At 46.5% G+C, this 22,572-nt stretch overlaps 1 protein-coding gene across 3 annotated transcripts in view; it reads left to right on the top strand.

Annotated features, from left to right (window-relative positions):
* The window catches only part of SPTBN4 (spectrin beta, non-erythrocytic 4), a 1,652,494-nt gene that overhangs the window by 998,819 nt on the left and 631,103 nt on the right, over positions 1–22,572 (top strand). For all 3 annotated transcript variants that reach the window (XM_069207217.1, XM_069207216.1, XM_069207218.1), the window contains one exon: positions 17,122–17,499. In XM_069207217.1, coding sequence (XP_069063318.1) covers positions 17,122–17,499 — 378 coding nt within the window. The remainder of the gene's footprint in view (positions 1–17,121; positions 17,500–22,572) is intronic.

Below are 22,572 nucleotides of genomic sequence, written 5' to 3'. Positions count from 1 at the left end.
GACTCTTCTTCTCTAGCACTGGGTAAGGGCCACTCCATTTGTTCTGAAGTGCCCTGGGAGCCACAGGCTCCAGAACCCAGACTTTCTGCCCTGGCTGACACTCAACCATGGCAGCATTTTGGTCATATCACATCTTCTGAAGTTGTTGGCTGGCCTCAAGGATTTTACTTGCCTTTTCCATGTACTCTGCCATCCTGGAACGTAGGCCTAGTACATAGTCCACTATATCTTGCTTAGGCTCATGAAGAGGTCTCTCCCAGCCTTCTTTCACAAGAGCTAGTGGTCCCCTAACAGGATGGCCAAACAGAAGTTCAAAGGGGGAAAACCCTACTCCCTTCTAAGGCATCTCTTTGTAGGCAAAAAGCAGACATGGCAAGAGGACATCCCATCTCCTTTTGAGTTTTTCAGGGAGCCTCATGATAATGCCCTTCAATGTCTTGTTAAATCTCTCAACAAGACCATTGGTTTGTGGATGGTATGGTGTGGTGAATTTGTAAGTCACCCCACACTCATTTCACATGTGTTTCAGGTGAGCTGACATGAAGTTGGTACCTCTATCAGAAACCACCTTCTTAGGAAATCCCACTCTGGTAAAAATACCAGAGTGCTTTGGCTACTGCAGGGGCAGTAGTGGGCCTAAGGGGAATTGCTTCAGGGTACCTAGTAGCATGATCCACTACTACTAGGATATACTGATTACCTGATGCTGTGGGAGGTTCCAGTGGACCCACTATATCCACTCCCACTCTTTCAAAGGGGACCCCCACCACTAGAAGTGGAATGAGGGGGGCCTTTGGGTGGCCACCTGTCTTACCACTGGCTTGATAGGTGGCACAGGAGGCACAAAACTCCTTTACTTTCTGGGACATGTTGGGCCAATAGAAATGGTTGACTAACCTCTTCCATGTCTTGGTTTGTCCCAAATGCCCAGCAAGTGGAATGCCATGGGCTAAGGTCAGAATGAACTCCCTAAACTCTTGAGGCACTACCACTCTCCTAGTGGCACCAGGTTTTGGACCTCTTGCCTCAGTGTAAAGGGGTCCATCTTCCCAATAGACCCTGTGGGTTCCACTGACATTTTCTTTGGTTTCCTCAGCAGCTTGCTGCCTAAGGCCTTCAAGAGAGGGACATGTTTCTTGCCCCTTGCACAGCTGTTCCCTTGAGGGTCCCCCCTGGGCCCAAGAGCTCAACCTGATAAGGTTCCAAATCTATAGGCTCCGTTCCCTCAGGGGATAGAACTTCTTCCTGACAAGAGAGGTTCTTTTTCTTTTTCTGTACTGAAGCTGGTTCCCCAGTCTTCTTTCCTTTTCTCTTGGAGGGTTGGGCCATTATTCTAGACTCCAACACCTTTTTTTCACCTTGAGCCTTGCACTGTGCCCTTGTCTTGACACACACCAGTTCAGGGATACCCAGCATGGCTGCATGGGTTTTGAGTTCTACATCAGCCTATGCTGAGGAATCCAGATCATTTCCAAGCAGACAGTCTACTGGTATAGCAGAAGAGACTACCACCTGTTTCTGGCCAGTGACCCCTCCCCATTCTAAAGTTACCATAGCCATGGGATGTACTTTAGTCTGATTGTCAGCATTGGTGATTGGATATGTTTGTCCAGTCAGGTATTGTCCTGGGGAAACTAGTTTGTCTGTCACCATAGTGACACTGGAACCTGTATCCCTCAGGGCCTCTACTCTAGTCCCATTAATAAAGAGCTGCTGCCTGTATTTTTGCATGCTGGGTGGCCAGGCAGCTAGTGTGGCTAAGTCCACCCCACCCTCAGAGGCTAATGTTGCTTCAGTGTGAACCCTGATTTGCTCTGGGCACACTGTTGATCCCACATGGAGACTGGCTATTCCAGTGCTAACTGGAGTAGTAGTTGAAGTGGAACCTTTCTTGGGACAGGCCTTGTCTCCAGTTTGGTGTCCATGCTGACTACAACTGTGACACCAGGCCTTTTTGGGATCAAAGTTTTTACCCTTGTACCCAAATGAGGATTGTGAAGATGCTTTGAACCCACCCTCCTGTGCAGGTTTTTGGGGCCCTGTAGAAGACTCTTTACTTTTTCCCTTGGATGTCTCAACACTCTTCCCCCGGGGAGTCTTTGTGACCCCTTTCTTTTGGTCACCCCCTGTGGAAGTCTTGGTCACCCTAGTCTTGGCCCAATGGTCTGCCTTCTTTCCCAGTTCTTCGGGAGAAATTGGACCTAGGTCTACCAGATGCTGATGCAATTTATCATTGAAACAATTACTTAAAAGGTGTACCTTCATAAACAAATTATACAGCCCTTCATAATCATTTACACCACTGCCATTAATCCAACCATCCAGTGTTTTGACTGGGAAGTCAACAAAATCAACCCAGGTCTGGCTCGAGGATTTTTGAGCCCCCCTGAACCTAATCCTGTACTCCTCAGTTGAGAATCCAAAGCCCTCAATCAGGGTAGCCTTCATGAGGTCATAGGATTCTGCATCTTTACCAGAGAGTGTGAGGATTCTATCCCTACACTTTCCAGTGAACATTTCCCAAAGGAGAGCACCCCAGTGAGATTTGTTTACTTTTCTGGTTGCACACGCCCTCTCAAAAGCTGTGAAACGTTTGGCGATGTCATCACCATCTTCATATTTTGTTACAATCCCTTTGGGGATTTTTATCATGTCACTATTCTCTCTGACCCTATTTAAGTTGCTGCCACCGTTGATGGGAGCTAAACCCATCTCTTGTCTTTCCCTTTCTATGGCTAGGTGCTGTCTCTCCAAAACCAATCTTTTGCCCATCCTGGCTAACAGGAGGTCATCTTCATTAAGGCTGCCCTCAATGATTCCAGAGTTGCTGGACTCCCATGTGGGAGAAGCAGCATCACTGACTATCACTTGTGGAGTCAGGGTTTGAGAAACCCTGGTCTCCCTAACTAGGACAGGAGGGAGGGAATTATCCTCCAGGTCACTAGTTTCCCCCTCTGTAAGGTTGTCTTCAGAGGGTTGGTCTCTAGCAAACTCTGCCAAAAGCTCCTGGAGCTGTACTTTGGTAGGGTTTGATCCAGTTTTTATATTTTTTATTTTACAGAGTCCTTAACTCTGACATCCTAAGATGCAGGTGAGGGGTGAGGTTGAGTTCCACCACCATCTCATCTATACTAGACATTATTTCTCTAAAAGTTGGGATACTTTTTAAGAATCTAAAACTATCTCTAGAACTTAATCCAAACTTTTACAAAACTTTAAAACTCCAAAAGAAATGCTAACAGGGACTTACGCAAAGCCCTAGCAAGACTTTTAAAAATTTAGAAAAATAGCTCAAATTTCAAAAATCAGTTTCTAATGACAATTTTTGGAATTTAGTCGTGTGTTCAGGTATTGGCCGAGTAGTCCAGCAAATGCAAAGTCTTAGACCCCACCACTGATCCACCAATGTAGGAAATTGGCTCTGAATACACTATTTCAAAGTAAGAAATAGCATGCACCGAGTCCAAGGGTTCCCCTTAGAGGTAAGATAGTGGCAAAAAGAGATAATTCTAAAGCTCTATTTTGTGGTAGTGTGGTCGAGCAATAGGCTTATCAGAGGGTAGTGTTAAGCATTTGTTGTACACACACAGGCAATAAATGAGGAACACACACTCAAAGACTTACTCCAGGCCAATAGGTTTATATATAAAAAAAATATATTTTCTTAGTTTATTTTAAGAACCAAAGGTTCAAGATTTGCAAGTAATACTTTAAATGTATGTTACTTCACTTAGATACTTTAGGAACTTTGAATAAAAGCAATATCATATACAGTCTTTGTAAAAATGGCAATAAGCTATTTTCAAAGTGGAAACAGAGCAAAAATCAACAGTTCCTGGGGAGGAAAGTAAAGGTTAGGTTTGCAGGTAAGTAAAACACTTACAAGTCTCAAAGTTGGGGCCAAGGTAGCCCACGTTGGGGGTTCAAGGCAACCCCAAAGTTACCACACCAGCAGCTGAGGGCCGGTCAGGTGCAGAGGTCAAAGAGGTGCCCAAAACACATAGGCTTCAATAGAGAACAGGGGTGCCCCGGTTTCAGTCTGCCAGCAGGTAAGTACCCGCGTCCTCGGGGGGCAGACCAGGGGAGCTTTGTAGGGCACGGGGGACACAAGCAGGCACAGAAAGTACACCCTCAGCGGCACTGGGGCGGCCGGGTGCAGTGTGCAAACAGGCATTGGTTTTTAGATAGAAAGTAATGGAGGGACCCGGGGGTCACTTCAACGATGCAGGCAGGCAAGGGGGTGGGGCTCCTCGGGGTAGCCACCACCTGGGCTAGGCAGAGGGTCGCCTGGGCGTCCCTCCTGCACTGGAGTTCTGTTCCTTCAGGTCCTGGGGGCTGCGGGTACAGTGTTGGTTCCAGGCGTCGGGTCCCTTGTTGCAGGCAGTTGCGGTCAGGGGGAGCCTCTGGATTCTTTCTGGAGGCGTCGCTGTGGGGGCTCATGGGGGTCATCTCTGGTTACTCACGGGCTCGCAGTTGCCGGGGAGTCCTCCCTGAGGTGTTTGTTTTCTGCAGGTTGAGCTGGGGGCATTGGGTGCAGAGTGGAAAGTCTCAAACTTCCGTCAGGAAACGTGAAGTCTTTAAAGTTGCTTCTTTGTTGCAAACAAGTTGCAGGATTTTGAACAGAGCCGCTGTTCACTGGAGTTTCTTGGTCCTTGGGTGCAGGGCAGTCCTCTGAGGCTTCAGAGGTCGCTGGTCCCTGTTGGATGCGTCGCTGTTGCAGTTTTCTTCGAAGTTGTGAGACAGGCCGGTAGGGCTGGGCCCAAAGTAGTTGTCGTCTCCATCTTCTCTGCAGGGCTTGAGGTCAGCAGTCCTTCTTTTTGTTAAGGTTGCAGGAATCTAGTTTCCTAGGTTCTGGGGTGCCCCTAAATACTGCATTTAGGGGTGTGTTTAGGTCTGGGAGGGCAGTAGCCAATGGCTACTGTCCTTGAGGGTGGCTACACCCTCTTTGTGCCTCCTCCCTGTGGGGAGGGGGCACATCCCTAATCCTATTGGGGGAATCCTCCAAACTCAAGATGGAGGATTTCTCAAGGCAGGGGTTACCTAAGCTCAGGACACCTTAGGGGCTGTCCTGACTGGTGGGTGACTCCTCCTTGTTTTTCTCATTATCTCCTCCAGCCTTGCCGCCAAAAGTGGGGGCAGTGGCCAGAGGGGCGGGCATCTCCACTAGCTGGGATGCCCTGGGGTGCTGTAACAAAAGGGGTGAGCCTTTGTGGCTCACCGCCTGGTGTTACAGTTCCTGTAGGGGGAGGTGAGAAGCACCTCCACCCAGTACAGGCTTTGTTCCTGGCCACCGAGTGACAAAGGCACTCTCCCCATGTGGCCAGCAACATGTCTGTTGTGTGGCAGGCTGGCAGAAACTGGTCAGCCTACACTGGAAGTCGGGTATGTTTTCAGGGGGCCTCTCTAAGATGCCCTCTGGGTGTATTTTTACAATAAATTGCATACTGGCATTAGGGACCATTTATTGTGCTGAGAAGTTTGATACCAAACTTCCCAGTTTTCAGTGTAGCCATTATGGTACTGTGGAGTTCGTGTTTGACAAACTCCCAGACCATATACTCTTATGGCTACCCTGCACTTACAATGTCTAAGGTTTTGCTTAGACACTGTAGGGGCATAGTGCTCATGCACATATGCCATCATCTGTGGTATAGTGCACCCTGCCTTAGGGCTGTAAGGCCTGCTAGAGGGGTGACTTACCTATGCCACAGGCAGTGTGAGGTTGGTATGGCACTCTGAGGGGAGTGCCATGTTGACTTAGTCATTTTCTCCCCACCAGCACACACAAGCTGTGAAGCAGTGTGCATGTGCTGAGTGAGGGGTCCCTAGGGTGGCATAAGACATGCTGCAGGCCTTAGAGACCTTCCCTGGCATCAGGGCCCTTGGTACCAGGGGTACCACTTACAAGGGACTTACCTGAGTGTCAGGGTTGTGCCAATTGTGGAGTCAAAGATACAGTTTAGGGAAAGAACACTGGTGCTGGGGCCTGGTTAGCAGGGTCCCAGCACACTTTCAAATCATAACTTAGCATCAGCAAAGGCAAAAAGTCAGGGGGTAACCATGCCAAGGAGGCATTTCCTTACAGCATGTGAATCTGCAGCACTACATGCCACAAACAGATATACACTGGGTAAGTGACATATTCTATATATATATATATATATATTCCTACGGGCGGTCACCAGTAGGCAGCCATAGTTAGGACCATTTTTTCCCTAGACGGAGCATTTTTTTATTTTGCCAATAACGTTGGCACCGTTTGACGGATCTCCCAAAATTTCAAAACATATACTTTGTGGTCAGGTCAGCTGCTGTGTTGAAAGTTTCGAGGTGATCAGTCAAGCGGGGGCCGAGGAAAAGGGAGGCGTCCAAAACCACTTTTTCCCCATTCTACATTCTGAAGCATTCAACAGAATTAGACCAAATTTATCAGAAAGCTAGCTCCTGATCCAGAAAGCGTGCTTTTTGTGAGTTGGTGTAAATCCCTTCAGTAGTTTGGGAGATATTGGAGATATTAGAGTTTAAAACATATAGATATCTGTGAATAGCAGTTAACCTACTCTTAAGTGGGTGGGTGGGTGTAGTAGCCTATTCCACCCTAAACACTTAATGATTTTTCCCTTAATCCCTCCCAACAATTAAATATCCATTTGACCCCCAGGTTGTGGCTTTTTGTGCAAAGACTGCTCGGATTTTCATGAAATCACAAAAGGGATGTGAGTTGGACCAGGCCACTTCACTTCTTTTTTTAAAATCCAGCCAGCAATTTTTGCAGTTGATGTCAGCTTTTGCCCTATAGGAATTGATATTAAATTTTCCACTTTTGAGACTCATCCCTCCCCCTAATAATTTTCACCACCCTTGATGGCTCATCAATAAGCTATCTAGGACCTTGTGGATCTAAAAGAACAAAACTTTTGGAACCTTTTGTCAATTGATGAAAATGTTGCTAAAGATCGATAAAATACATTCCCTGCGGGTTGTGTGATGTAACCATAACTAGAGACTCACCTTCACATATTTAGACATATCTTTGGTGGCATGCGGACCCCCACCTCTCAAGCGGACAGTGAGGTAAGGCTGCCACGATTTTTGCTGGATCCAGAGGCTTGATTCATCTTCATGTCCAGCTCCTTGAGTCTCAGGTCAGGAGCCCTCAGCAGTTTCTTTTCATCCAGAGCTGGTTGTTTCTCCATCAAAGCTAAGGCTTTCTCCATCTCTGCCCTTGCTGCTTCTGCAGCAAGCTCCAGTTGGGCCTGCTGCAGCTGGCACTCCCCCTCAGCTCTCCGGTCCCCCAGGTCCTTAGGGCAGGGCTTGAGCATACACACTGCTTCTTGTGCTAGGCCCAGTACGGGGACCTCTCTCCTATGGTTTCCCACTCTCCTCTGGTTCTTTGTCCAAGGGAAAAAGAAGCTCCTCTCTCTCTCCAGTTCTAGAGCTGTTGCAAAGTAGTCCTCCTCAGCCTCTGTTTCCTCCTCCTCTTCATCCAGTGCATCCTCCTTCTCATCATCCTCTGGTGCTGCAGCTTGCATGCTGTGGGCCTCCTCCAAGGCTCTAAAGACTATCTGATACTCAGACTTTTGATAATTCTTTGGGAGATTCAGTCCCCTCTCCTTGGACAACTACCTCAGCTCAGCCATGCTGTAGCTCTCAGTGGCATCAATATCCAACTCCATCTTGGCACGCAAGAGTTTCAGGCACAAAAAATGTGAGGCAGGAATCAAATTTGGAAAAAGGCAATAAATATGGCCAATCAACTACAAAAAAGTCAACTGATGTCAAAGTATTTAACTGGGACTTTGTGTAACACAAATCACTGTGTGGAACTGCACAAACACAAGTCCTGAGCCACACCACTGAAGACCAGTGTTAGAAACTGTGTTGTTGGTTGAGTGGGGGGTGAGCCCCGGCCAAGCAAAGCCACAGTCCCATGCAGGGTGAACCACGAAATGCAACAAAATTAACCTGTGCTTAATCCTGGGTAGCTTGGCACAAAAAGCAGTCAGGCTTAACTTTGGGGAAATATGTAAAGTATTTATGCAGCACACAAACAGTAACAAAGTGAAAACACAACGCAAGCAAAATAGAGTATATTTTAATGAATTGACACCAAAACAACAAAAATGCAATCAGTAGAACTGGAGTTATGACTTTTTAAAGATTTTAGTGAAAATTAGCGAAAATTGTGCTGAAAGGCACAAAGACCCAACTAGGGATTTCTGATGGATACAACTACCTGTGGATTCCTCACCTAATGAATACTCCCATGGCGCCAGCATTCGACGGAAATCTTCTTACTAGTCTCTGCACGTCGACGAGGACGTCACTCTAGCCCACGCGACGCCGTCTGATGTCATACAGGCAATAAGAGGTCCTCGACGACGTGCGGACGTCAGTTCCCTTTTTTCCGTGCATTCGAAACGGTTATCTTCGAGGGAGCAACTGTTACTTTTGTGGTTACAGTGTATTTTTGCTGCGTAGCCTTTCGCTGTGGTAATAATGTCGCAGAGAAAGTCTGGATTCAAGCCTTGTCGTGAGTGTGGAGGCAAGATGTCGGTGACGGATCCTCATTCCGATTGCCTTTGGTGTTTGAGCTCCGACCACGACGTCTCGACTTGTGATTCATGCCAGCACATGAATCCGAAGGCCCTCAAAGAACGTGAGGCGAAGCTGTTTATGGCAAAATCGAAGGAGAAGCATCACAAGAAGTCTTCTTCTCCAAGACATCGGCGTCATCGAGACTCCAGGCGCCGTAGAGAATCTCGGCGTCATTCGAAGGAGACTCGTTCCAGGTCTTCGGATCGGCGCCGAAGGACATGGGAGATTAGTCCCACGGTTACGCCGCATCCTTCGACGCCGTTGCCCTCTCCGGCGTCTCCAACTTCACCTGGACAGGCGTCGGTGATTGAGGTATTGGAGCCTCAGGTGTTTTCTCCGGCGCAGACGTCGAGGCCGGCGTCGGGGTCGCCTCCGAGAGAGGCACCTCAGTATCCGGCTCTTCCCACCCCTGGAGCCGATAGTTCCGCATTCTTGAATGCGATGTATGCCATCTTCCAACAGATGGCTCCAGGGGGTGCTCCGGCTGGGCCTTTGGCCTTTTCTTTGGGTGATCCTGCCCCTCTTCGGCCGGCACCCTTTATGCCCTTTCTCCCTTTTGGGAACGTGGGCTCGGCGCCAGTGTCGGTGCCGGTGGCCGCTCTGGTGGCTTCAGAAGGATTGGCCCCGGGGATTTCCATCCCGTCGACGTCGGGATTTCGGCCTGTGACTCCGGTGGGTCCATCTGCTTCAGCTGCTCTTTCGTCGGCGCCGAAGTTACCTGTGGCGCCGGACGCGGCGGCGGTGGCTTCTGAAGATCGGCGCCGATCTTCGACTTCGGCGGAGGCATTGTCGACTCCGCGTATTGAACAACGACTTCATTCGAGGAGACGTGCTCTCCGTGTATTAGAGGAGCAGGAGTACCAACGAGCCCTGGAGGAAGGAGAGCTAGAGGACTCGGGTGATGGGCTGCGTGGTCTGGAGTCGGCCAGTGGGCTGGACACTTCCCCTGAGTGGGGTCTTTCTTCCCCGGGAGAATATACTGAGTAGGCTGCTTCCTTTCATGCAGTGGTACGGAAGGCAGCTAGTTTTTTGGACCTGCCTTTGCCGGTGGTGGAGGCTAAACAAAACCTTTTAACAGAGGTGTTACATCCGGCCTCAGCTGCGGCGGAGCCTCTTTTGCCATTTAATGACGCTCTGCTGGATCCGGTGTTAGAGGTGTGGAAGAGGGCGGCATCTTCCCCAGCAGTTCACAGAGCCGTGGCCAGGAGGTATCGGGCGGCTCCGACTGACCCTGGTTTTCTATCTAGGCACCCTACGCCGGAGAGCTTGGTGGTGCAGGCCTCCTGTTCATCCAAGTCAGCGCCTGGTTCTTTCCTGACGGTGCCTGGGGACAGAGATTCTAAGAAACTAGAGGCGCAGTCCAAGAAGATTTTTTCGTCCTGCAGTCTGGCGTTAAAAGCCACTAATGCAACCTGTATCCTGGGGAGGTATATTCATGCTCTGATGGATGACATTTCCTCATCGTTTACAGAGCTTCCCCAGGGTCTTTTGGATCTTGCTTCAAATGCCCAGGCTGCTGCGACCCAGATTATCCAGACGGGACTGGATACCACCAACTCGGTAGCCAGAGCAATGGGCACAACTGTGGTGGCAAGGAGACAGGCCTGGCTCCGTAACTCGGGCTTTTCTGCGGATGTACAGTCCACATTGTTGGATCTCCCGTTTGATGGGGACAAACTGTTTGGGGCCAAGGCTGATTCGGCATTGGAACGTTTTAAGGAAAGCAGGGCCACGGCTAAGTCGTTAGGGCTCCAAGCTCCTTCTGCCACGGCCTCTTCCAGATTTTTCAGGAGGTTTCGTGGATTTGGGCGTGGCTCTTCCTCCTCTTCCTTTCGGGGAAGATATCAGCAACCTGCCTCTTCCCATCCCTATAGATCTTTTAGGGGGAGAGGTAGGGTCCGCACCAGAGGAGCCTCTCAGCAGCACTCTGCCTCTTCCTCATCCTCTGGCGGGGTGCAGCAGGGGAAGCAGCCTTAGGCTTCCGCCATTTCCCACTCACTCCTCTCCTGTAGGGGGAAGATTACAGCATTTTCTCACAAAATGGAAGACTGTTACAACGGACACGTGGGTTCTCAGTATTGTGGGAAAAGGCTACATCCTTCCCTTTCGGGAGTTCCCGCCCCTCATCCCGCCCCGCCCTTCTTATTGTTCAGAAGAACACTTCCTGTTGCTAGAACAGGAGGTACAAGTCCTCCTTTCAAAGGGCGCGGTGGAGTTGGTCCCAGAGCAGGAAAGGGGTCGAGGATGTTACTCAAGGTATTTCCTGATACCCAAGAAGGATGGTCGTTTGAGACCAATTCTGGACCTGAGGATCTTGAATTGGTTCCTCAAGCAGGAAAAGTTCAAGATGCTGACCCTAGCACAGGTGCTTTTGGCGTTGAACAAGGAAGACTGGATGGTGTCTGTCGACTTGCAGGATGCTTACTTTCATATCCCGATACTCAAGTCACACAGGAAGTATCTCCGGTTTGTGGTGGGATCGCAGCACTATCAGTTTGCGGTCCTTCCGTTTGGTCTTACTTCAGCACCTCGAGTCTTCACGAAGGTGATGTCGGTGGTTGCGGCAGAACTCAGAAGGAAGGGGATAGCAGTATTCCCTTACTTGGACGACTGGTTGATCAAAGCCAAGTCCCCGGAGCTTGTGTCGCATCATCTGCAGTCAACAACCCAGTTGTTGTTCGACCTGGGTTTTTCGGTGAACGAGCCCAAATCTCACCTAGAGCCCTCTCAGCGCCTCCTGTTCATAGGGGCAGTACTGGATACAACATTGGGTCGGGCCTTTCCTCCGCCTCAGCGGATTCAAGATATTCAGGATTTGGTTCCAATGTTTCGAAATGGAGCGGTAGTTCCAGTCCTCAAGGTCCTTCGTCTGCTCGGTCTGTTTGCCTCCTGCATTCTGTTGGTCACGCATGCTCGCTGGCACATGAGGGCTCTTCAGTGGTGCCTCCGAAGGCAGTGGTCTCAACACAAAGGGGATCTAGAGGGTACTGTCAAGATCTCCAGAGATGCTGCTGTGGATTTGAAGTGATGGATTGCAAGCAACAATCTTTCACAAGGAAAGCCGTTCCAGCAGTCGCCACCAGTGGCCACAGTCATAACGGATGCTTCCACTCTAGGGTGGGGAGCTCATCTGGGGGATCTGGAGATCAAAGGTCTTTGGTCTCCAGAGGAACAGATGTTTCACATCAATCTGTTAGAGTTACGGGCTGTACGTCTGGCTCTCAAGGCCTTCCTCCCTTCCCTTCGTGGTCAGTCGGTACAGGTCCTAACGGACAATACTACCACGATGTGGTACATAAACAAGCAGGGAGGAGTGGGGTCGTACCTTCTCTGCAGAGAAGCTCTTCGACTATGGTCCTGGGCAAAGGACCATCAGATTTGCTTGATAGCAAACCATCTGGCCGGAGTCTTGAACGTGCGTGCGGACAGTCTCAGTCGCCATTTCTCGGCAGACCACGAGTGGCGTCTCCATCCAGATCAAGTCCGTTTAATCTTCCAGAGGTGGGGGTTTCCTCGGATAGATCTGTTTAAAACTCGAGAGAACGCGCATTGTCCGTTATTCTGCAGCCTCCAGTATCCGATGCAGGGAGCGTTGGGGGACGCGTTTCAAATAACCTGGTGCGGCCAGTTGCTTTACGCGTTTCCTCCCATACCCTTGATTCCTCGAGTACTGAGGAAGATTCGCCAGGACCGGGCTCTAGTCATCCTAATAGCTCCGGATTGGCCAAGGAGGGTATGGTACTCCGACCTTCTCCAACTCTCAATGTGCCCTCCGCTCCGTCTCCCTTTCAGGGCAGACCTCCTCTCGCAGTCGCAGGGGCAGGTTCTACACCCCAACCTCCAGAGTCTGCACCTACATGCCTGGAGATTGAACGGGGCAACCTGAGTTCCTTCTCTCTCCCGCCTGAGGTAGTGGATGTTATATTAGCGGCCAGGCGACACTCCACTAAATCTATCTACGCTAATAGATGGTCTAAATTTGTTGCGTGGTGTGGAGAGAGGCAGATTGATCCTTTGCATGCTCATCTATCGCACGTTTTGTCTTTTGCTCTGTCTCTAGCGCAGAAAGGTTGTGGGTGGCTACCATTAAGGGTTATTTATCGGCCTTGTCAGCCTTCATATGTCTTCCAGACCAACCATCTTTATTTAAATCCCCTATTGTTATTAGATTCTTGAAAGGTCTTCTAAATAAATATCCTCCAAAGCCATTCGTTATGCCGCAATGGGATTTGTCCTTGGTCCTGACTTTCCTTATGGGGTCCCCTTTTGAACCTATGCATGCTTGCCCTTAAGGTATTTGGTTTTAAAAATAGTCTTCCTGGTAGCTATAACATCAGCAAGGAGAGTGAGTGAGTTGCAGGCCTTATCAGTAAAGCCCCCTTATACAACTTTTTATGGGGATAAGGTGGTGTTGAGGACCAAGGCTGCTTTCCTCCCGAAGGTTGTTTCACCCTTCCATTTGGCTCAGGCAATTACTTTGTCCACGTTCTATCCTCCGCCTCATCCTTCCAAAGAGGAAGAAAGACTGCACCGTCTGGACCCAAAGAGAGCGTTGAGCTTCTTTATTGATAGAACAAAGGATTTCAGGCTGGAGGATCAGCTGTTTATTGGATACGTGGGCAAGAGGAGAGGAAAGGCAGTCCACAAGAGAACACTATCCAGGTGGGTTGTTCTTTGCATTAAAATCTGTTATTCTTTGGCAAAGAAGGATCCTCCTGAGGGCATTAGAGCTCATTCCACCAGAGCTAAGTCGGCCACTTCGGCCTTGGCCAGAGGTGATCCTGTGGTCGACATCTGCAAGGCCGCAACTTGGTCGTCCCTTCACACTTTTGCAAAACATTACTGTTTGGATTCTGAGGTTAGAAGGGACGGCCATTTTGCACGGTCAGTGCTGCAGGATTTCTTGGTTTGACCATTTAGGCACCCACCGCCGGGCGTGGTACTGCTTTGGGACTCTATTCATTAGGTGAGGAATCCACAGGTAGTTGTATCCATCAGAAGAACGAGTTACTTACCTTCGGTAACGACTTTTCTGGTGGATACATTAGCTACCTGTGGATTCCTCACGGTCCCACCCGCCTCCCCGTTGCCTTTCTGGTCTTACCAAGTAATCCTTGAGTACGCTCCTCTTGGTCTTTGAGGGTGCAATAGATGTTGTATATATTATATTTATATATGTATATATGTATATATCTTTGTGTATATACTTGATGTGTATATATATTTTAAAAAGAGAGAGTTATATATATATATAAAAGATTTACAGTTATTCATGCAATGTTGTGTATTTTTACAATGTAATGGGATGTTGCCTTGCTCTTTCATTGCATTGCCTCGTTGTTCTCATGCACGTAAAAAATGATTGGTACTGACGTCCGCACGTCGTCGAGGACCTCTTATTGCCTGTATGACGTCAGACGGCGTCGCGTGGGCTAGAGTGACGTCCTCGTCGACGTGCAGAGACTAGTAAGAAGATTTCCGTCGAATGCTGGCGCCATGGGAGTATTCATTAGGTGAGGAATCCACAGGTAGCTAATGTATCCACCAGAAAAGTCGTTACGGAAGGTAAGTAACTCGTTCATCTAGTTGCGCTGGACCAGGTCAAAGTCAAACTTTCAGGTCGACCGTGATTGAGTGTAGGCTGGCTACATTCACCGATTTAATCCGCTGAAGGTTACCATATCGAATTCAACGCAGGAGTTCCGTTCTTGTTGGAGAGGGCCTACGAGGAGCAGGGAGAGCAGCGCATGAGACTGTCGATATAGTGCAAGGAGCCAGCCAGCGTCGCAGATTGGTTTTGCTGGAGCTTTGCATTGGCCATCCCTGTGAGCAGTCAATGCTGAAGTGAAAAAAGTTGGGCTGCCAGGGATTCGCGTAGAATTGTGAAGTGAGTGGCAAAGTCTTGGTGTGAACATGCCCATTTGTGATCGCAAAGAGCCCAAAAGCTTGATTTCAGCTCGCTGAGCCACACCAAGGGTCCAGGACTTTAGGTTGCACCCCTTGTCAGTCAGGAACTCACTGCAGCTGGGTCCAGGGGCTGGTGCAGGATGTTGGGGAACCTTTAATGTCCCTGAGGGTCAGATCAGGAGGCCAGCAGACTAACCTTTGGGGGCATTCTGGTGTTTTAATACAAGATGAAGTAGCAGGTCCAGTTCTCCTTCTGAGGCAAGAGAACAGCCGATCAGCACAGCAGGGCAGCAGTTTCTTCAGAGCAACAGTCCAGCAGAGTGGCAGTCCTTCCAGCAGCAAAAGCAGTCCTTCTTCCTGGCAAAGTGTCCACAGGTCCAGAGGTGTACTGAAGAGTTGGTGTCTGAAGTCCTGGTACCCTGGTTCTAGAAAGTGGGAAAAGTTTCTTGCAGTGGCTTTGGAGGTCATGGAATTTCCTGCCTCTCTTGCCCTGGCTCCAGGCTGGCTGCAGTAACAAAGTGGGATCGCCAGGCCCTTTGCACAGGCTATTATGTGCTCAGCATGACCCCCCCCACCCACCGCAATCCTGCCCATAGATGGCCCATTTGGGAACACACCGAATCCTTCTATTGTGTGACTTTCTATGAGGAATTCACAAAGTCTAACTGTCAGTTACACCCAATCATGTGACCAGGCCAGGCTACAGGCACAAAAATGGGTAAGGGCAGAAAAATGCCACTTTTCTAAAAGTGACATTTTGAAAATTGTGATAAAAAACAGACTTTACTATTAAATATGGCTTTTCAGCACAATTTCAAAGACACCAAACATGAAACAGTTCCCAATTGGAAATGACAACATATTAAATGCAATAAGGAATCCCTGTGTTATCCTGTTTGAGAGATAGTCTTTACAATAGAGAAAAACAAATGTAGGAGTTTTTCACTACCATGACATGCAAAACTTAAAAGTACTTGTCCAACCTTTTAATTACACAACACCATGCCGTGTGGGCTACCTAGGGCCTACTTTAGGGTTGACCTATATGTAATAAAGGGGCTTGACAGAGGGATTTTATTTTAATGTCAAGTCGACATGGCTGTTTAAAATTGCATTCAGGCTACAATGGCAGGCCTAGGACAAGTTTTAAGGTACTACTTAATGGCACAATAAGTGTTGCTGGCCCACTGGTAGCATTTAATTTACAGGCCATGGGTACATGGTCTAGTACTCTACCAGGTACTTATAAGAAAATTAAATATGCCAATTGGGTACAAGCCAATTAGACAATGTTTATTGGAGAGAGCACAAGCAGTTTAGCACTGCTTAGCATTGATAACGTGCACAGAGTCCTAAAACCAACAAAAACGAATTCAGCAAAAAGTGTAGGGTTACAGGCAAAAGGTTTGGAGGTGTCCCTGGAGAGAGGACCAAATCCAACAGAGTTTACAGTGCCCCAAATATTACCAGTATGTCATAAAACTCGAATTTGTCAATGCTAGGATCCTCTTTTTTTATACTGAGTTGATACCTCACTCTCAGTGCCATCAATGCTAGGTATCTCAGTGACCCCTGTTTTCTGGCAAGGGTCTCTTAGCATACCTAGGATTATCTAAAACTGACCAATAGAATCAGTGCCATAATCCCCTAATAACCCATGCTTCCTACCTAACTCTTCAAATGAATGGATGGATGCCTTAACTACAAGTGGCCCTGGAGATGCCTCTGCTCCAGTCAAGACGTACAGGCTCCCCATGGAGCCCCTTTTGTTCACTTGAAAAGAGTTTCTCTGTAAAACAAAGGAAGATACAGGGTCAAGGAAAGAAGTGTTTTTTCAAGGAAGGAAAAAAACACATTTAGCTGAAACTCTAAAGTCTGACAAAGAAATGGTTTACAGTAGAATTGTATGATTATAAATCCAACTATGTAAGTTGTAGACCATAATGGGTTGGTTTTAGGTGGTTATCATCTTACTTGACACTACTTCACCCCATGACGGCATTGGTGCGTCAGGCTTATCTTGACGCCACTGCACTGCCGAAAAAAAGGTTTGCTCAGAGAGAGGTGATCTAATGTGAGTATGTTGCAAGAATGATGTCCAGAAAACCAAATCAGTTTGAGTACCATCCACTACCTATGTTGAAACTATGTGCCAGGGAATGTATTTCTGAAAACAGCTTGCAAAAAACGTCTAAGCAAGGAAGGGAACACACATATTTAAGTGATGGTATAAAGTATGACAAAAGCACAGATTACGTGACCATAGGTTAAAATTGTGACAACACAAAGTTGGATTTCTTAAAAAAGGCTCTTCTCATACTCTTTTCTATAAGTGTTAACCTGATAAATCGAGACAATATTTCATTGCTGTGCCCCAATTAAAGGTGCTAAGAGACCAGCTCATCTTATGTGAGGAGTCAAGAGGTAGGTAGCTTTTAGATCTCTCCTGAGATTAAAAAGTAGTGAATAAGTAGTAGATTTGTACTGCGAACCTGTTAATGCATGGTTCCACATAATTTTGCATGACACCTCTGCTACCAATAAAACTCTCTTGGTCTGTGGATGATTGTACTATTCTGAGCAAATCACTGACTACATCCATTATTTTCCTTGTAGTTACTTCAGGAGAAGTTCACAGAGTTTGCCAGTGAAACGGGGAGCCTTGGACATGAGCGGATCTCTGCTGTGAACCACATGGTGGATGAACTTATTGACTATGGCCATTCTGATGCAGCAACAATCGCTGAGTGGAAAGATGGGCTCAACGAGGCCTGGGCAGACCTGCTGGAACTAATAGAAACCAGGGCCCAGATGCTGTCTGCTTCCCACGAACTGCACACATTTTTTAATGACTGCAAGGAAGTCCTGTCGCAGATTGAAGAGAAGAAGCAGCGCCTTCCTGAGGTGACCTCTCGGGAGTCGAAGACCTCTGCTGGAACTCTACAGAGAATGTTACATTCGTTTGAGCATGATGTTCAGGTATTGGTTACCCAGGTAAGGTGAAGGAAGACTGACTTAGGAGATGTTCAGTAACATACATACTTCCAGCCTTTTGCAAGTATGAGTTGGTGCAAATTATATGTTATACATTGGTACACATGCTCCACTTACATTCCTATACATAGCAGGATGCAGGGAATTTCTCTTTCCCACACGAAAGAAAATCTGTATACAAAAAACACACATTTCTCTCTGTCTGGGGATCTCCTTTGATAATCTAAAGCACTGAATAGTCCTGCCCACCTCAGCGATCCTGAAGCACTTCTTTAAAATATATCTTCTTAAGTGTAAACATTGGCCTTACTTCAGGAAGGCCAAGACTAGCACATTATTTGTTAAACCAATTTTGGAGCCTATAAAGTAGGCTACGTTGGCCAATAACTTTAATTTACATTTAAAAAAAGGTCAAAACATTATTAAAAACTTCCACAACCTGTGTAATTTTTTCTTATAAGTATCCTTCACAAACCTTTTTTAAAGGAAATGGAGAAGACGGAATAGAGCAATGTAGACTTATAGGCTGCAGTACTGTAGACATGAAAACTGACACTGCACCTTGGTAGTTACCTCAATTTCTTTTCTGGCTCCTGGTGACAGGTTCCTGGAGCACTGAGCTTGTCCTTTTTGTTTTTTGCTTTTTTTCACAGAAATCTTCCTCAGATTATTTGTCAACAGCTTTACTCGATGCCTTTGGACGTATCTTTGTTTGCCAAATGTCCTGCCAGTGGCCGAAAAAGGCAAAATCAGATCCCCACGATCTTTGTATTCTCTGTCTTCCTGACAGTCACATTCCTGAAAAATGTCAACACTGCAAGATATTTTCCAGGCGTACCCTGAAGGACAGGGAAAAGATTGACCTTCATGGAACGCAAACACAACAAAGACAGAAAGAGGCAATATCTGAAGCTGGGACTTCATGTGAGCAAGGAGAGCGTCAGTCCTCTACCAGGGCTCTATCACCACCCTCTGACGACTCCATGAGAGGATGATTTGAAAACAGGAGAAGTCCAAGAAATCAATGTTGTTCCCATTTGATGTTGAGAACTTCGACATCAAGACAAGGTACATTGGCAAAATGCTCGCCGTTGAGAACTGGGCCTACTTTGAAGAGGAGACATTTGATGTCGAGACACAGGAGGTCAACGTGGAGGCATTCTGTGACCTTGATACATAGAAAATACTAAACATTCATAAGTGATTCAACAAGAAGACATACTAGATTTGCTGAGTGGGTCAGAAAAGCTAGAGCAACAAGGGTGCCATCAACTTCTGATTCAGATTACTCAAGAGTGTACCTTCCATCATCACCAGTAGTTAGTCCAGACTCTTCATAGCCTTCTCTATCGCCGCTGCCAACTACTTCAACACCTAGATTACGTACTTTACCTCCCCCTCCATCGCAGACTGAGCCAACTTTAGGAGTTCCTTCCCCAGTGAGACCACCAGTTTTTCCACAAAGATCTAAGTCTCTTCTGTCTAGATCTCGTCACAGATCCTGATCTAGAGCGACTTTATGACGTTGCTGTTCTAGGCACTCTTCATCGTGGCACTCATCTAGGCATAGACACAGATACTGATCCACATCAGGTCAAGATCCAGAACTTGTTCATATTATTCAGTATCATCTTCAGGCACCAGAAGATATTCAACAACTTTGACTAACTCTCCTCAGGAATGAGTCTCACAAAATTGACAACATCAATATTTTTCAAGAAGTACTCATATGAGGAGCTAAAAAATGTAACATTCCGTTGCCTGCCCAAGCAGCAATGATGTTAGTGATTTTTGAAAGCCTTCCCAAATCTTTCTCCTCAAGACCACTCCTGCCGCTTATTAGAAGCAACTGTAGAGCTTTCCGTCACACCAGCTTCAGCCAAAGTGGCTCCATGTAGGCTTCAGAAAAATACAGACATTGTTATTTCTGCTTTCAGATCCTCCTACTGATTCATTGGTAGTCTTGGCAGCAAAGAAGGTCCACTTAACTAAACCTTCATCCATGGTTCCACCTGACAAAGAAAGTAGAAACCTTGACGCTGTGGGAACCTAAAGTGTGCAGAACATATACTCCTCACATGAAGTCTGCGAGCACATCTGCCCTCCTCGGCAGATAAAACAGGTCTTTATGGGACTCCCTACAACAACTAGCAGATGATCTCCCAAGAAACTGCACGAAAGACTTTATAGAAATTATGAATGGAGGCATGATCATCTCTAACCAGGTAACCAGCGCTGCTGCTTATTCTTCCTTGCTTGCAGCTCATGGTTATTGCCATGGATTAGCTCTCAGTAAACATTCTTGGCTTAATTTAACAGCTCTGAAGCTACAAATTATCAACCTTCCGTTCTCTGGTACCACTTTATTTGGGAGCCATACAGATGACAAGATGGCTTGTAGGAAACCCTGAAAGCAGTTATTCTGGAAAAGTGTAAGGAACAGAGAAAATATCCTTACAGAGCTTACGAGAAGTGTTATTATCCTCAGAGAGTTCAGCTTCCTCTGTGGGTTCAAGGACACCAACCACAGAGGCCTTTCCAGCAACATCAGTGGTGTCAAGCAAAAGCAAGAGGTGGTCACCTAACTGCTCAAGCAGGTAAGCGTCCTGCGGGTTCCAGGTAATGAGCCTCTGCTCCCCTTCTTCCGTTACCCATTCTGAAAGGGCAAATTATTACAAAATATCTAAAAGAGAGGAGTTCTATCACAAAAAACACTTGAGTTCTGGATATTGTAAAGAACAGTTTCTGTCTCAGATTTACCAGCCCTGCACCAAACATTCCACCAAAATCATCCAATCAACATCTAGAGATGCTGCAATCAGAAATGAAATTTCTTCTGCAAAAGCATGCAGTGAAGGCTGTACCCTTAAACCCAAGAGGAAAAGGAAAAAGGAATTTATTCCTGTTACTTTTTGGTGAAAAAGAAAGCTCCAAAAAACTAATTCAGATCTACACCAGATCTGAAAGTAGCAAACAAATGGATGCAGAGAGAAAAATTCAGAATGCTAGTGTTACATTAAATTTACCCTCAAATCTATCAAAGGGACTGGCTCTGTTCCATAGATCTTCAAGGTGCGTACTTTCATATCCTGAAAGCCAGAAAGCACCACAAATTCCTGAGATTTGTCGTAAGACATTACCATTACAGTACAAAGTACTTGCTTTTTGGTGTCAAAATTTCTCAAAGTGCATGGCAGTGACTGACGCACATCTCAGGAAATTCAGATTATTTGTCTATCTGTATTTGACGACTGGCTTATAAAGGCACTAACAAGCTTGACAACATTAGCAAGTCAGTGTCTCTATTCGCAGTCAATTAGGTGTACACATCAATCACCAGAAATCAACCTCATCACCAGTACAGACTCTTCATTATCTAAGAGCACCTATCAACACCATAAAGGTAATAGTGTATCCTTCGGAGGAGAGACTTTTATCCATACTTCTGAAATGTCAATCTCACATTAATGCCCAGACTTCACCTTGAGATTTTACCAACCAGAGACATTGGGGATGCCCTATCGATTGACTGGTCTGGCAGATTTCACTACACTTTTCCACTGATATCCCTATTTCCAGCAGTGATATTGTTAGCTCTGGAGTGGCCCGACAGATCTCCTTCACATGTCGGAACAACCACACATGGTACTGCCATGCGGACCAGACCTTCTCATAAAGTTTGGAGGCCAGATGGTTAATCTCAACCTTTGCTCTTTGAGTTTGACAGCATGGCTCCTGAACTTGTACAATACAGACACTTAAATCTGCCACAAGAGCGCATGGACATTATGAAATAAGCTAAATGTTCATTCACACAAACGTCTTATTCTTTGAAATTGAAGAGATTTTGTACTTGGTGTTTTGTCAAGATCATTAATCCAACCGTGTGCCAAGAAGATGCTTTAATTCCATTCATATTTCATTTGTTTGATTCTGGTTTCTTCTATTAAAGTCCATTTGGCAGCTATTACAGCCTACAGAAAATGTCTTTCACAAGTCTCTTTTCTGAAAGTTTCAGTTCTAAAGGACTTCTTTGAGGGCATCCAAACGTTTTTTCCTCAATACGCCATCATTCCCCTTCTTGTGAGTTTAACCTTTTGCTTTCATGTCTCGTGGCAGGTCCTTTCGAACCTATCCATAAAACCTCATTACAGCATATATCTTGGAAAGCTGCTTTTCTGGTTGCCATCACATCAGCATGTAGAGTTAGTGAGATTCAAGCTTTATGCTCTCATGAACCATATACAATATTTTGTAGCAGTAAGATAGGTATGAGAACTCATCTAACGTTCTTGCCCAAAGTAGGTTCGGATTTTCACATTAATTGAAACCATTACCGTAATGACTTTCTTCCAGAATTCGTCAATTCCAATGGAAAAATCCGTACACACATTGGATGTGAGATTGGTCTTAAAATGTTATCTGGTCAAAACTAAAGATATTCATAAGGCCAAACAATGTTTTGTGAATTGTAGCTCATTATTTACAGGTTTTGCCACTTCTAAACAATCTGTTTCCAGGTGGATAGTTTCTTGTATGATGTTGTGCTATGAGAAAGCAAACAAAATCCTGTCTGGTAAAGCTTATTCTACCAGAGGTAAAGCAGCTGCAGCTGTTTTGATGCGAAACATTCCTATTGCAGAAATCTGTAAAGCAGCCGCATGGAAGTCTTTTCACACATTTACAAGGGAATATTGCCCGAACTCAGATGCTATAACAGATAGATACTCAAGTAGGGCAAGCTTTCTTTAGAAATTGCTTAGCTTAATTACTTCTATGCAACATCTTTTTCTCTTCTACTGCCCTTTTTAGGGATGAGCTTGCTACTCTATATGCTGCTTATGATTATCAATGGAGATCCCCTGAGAGAGAAGAAATGGTTTTGTGCTTGTAATCCTATTTCTCTCTCAAGGGAATATACATTGAAATCATAAGAAACCCACCCTCCTTTCTGTTGGGAGAGACAAAGATACTTAGTAGACATTCTAGTTTAATTATTTTTCCTGTCTTTTGCTTTGTGAAAAAGAACTGAGATAGCTGCCACCTGCTGGGCATGATGGGATACTGGGGTGG

Source organism: Pleurodeles waltl, chromosome 9, assembly GCF_031143425.1.
Source record: "Pleurodeles waltl isolate 20211129_DDA chromosome 9, aPleWal1.hap1.20221129, whole genome shotgun sequence".
NCBI lineage: Eukaryota > Metazoa > Chordata > Amphibia > Caudata > Salamandridae > Pleurodeles > Pleurodeles waltl.
The sequence above is the reverse complement of the archived record's forward strand: the minus strand, read 5'-3'. Positions and strand labels throughout refer to the sequence as shown.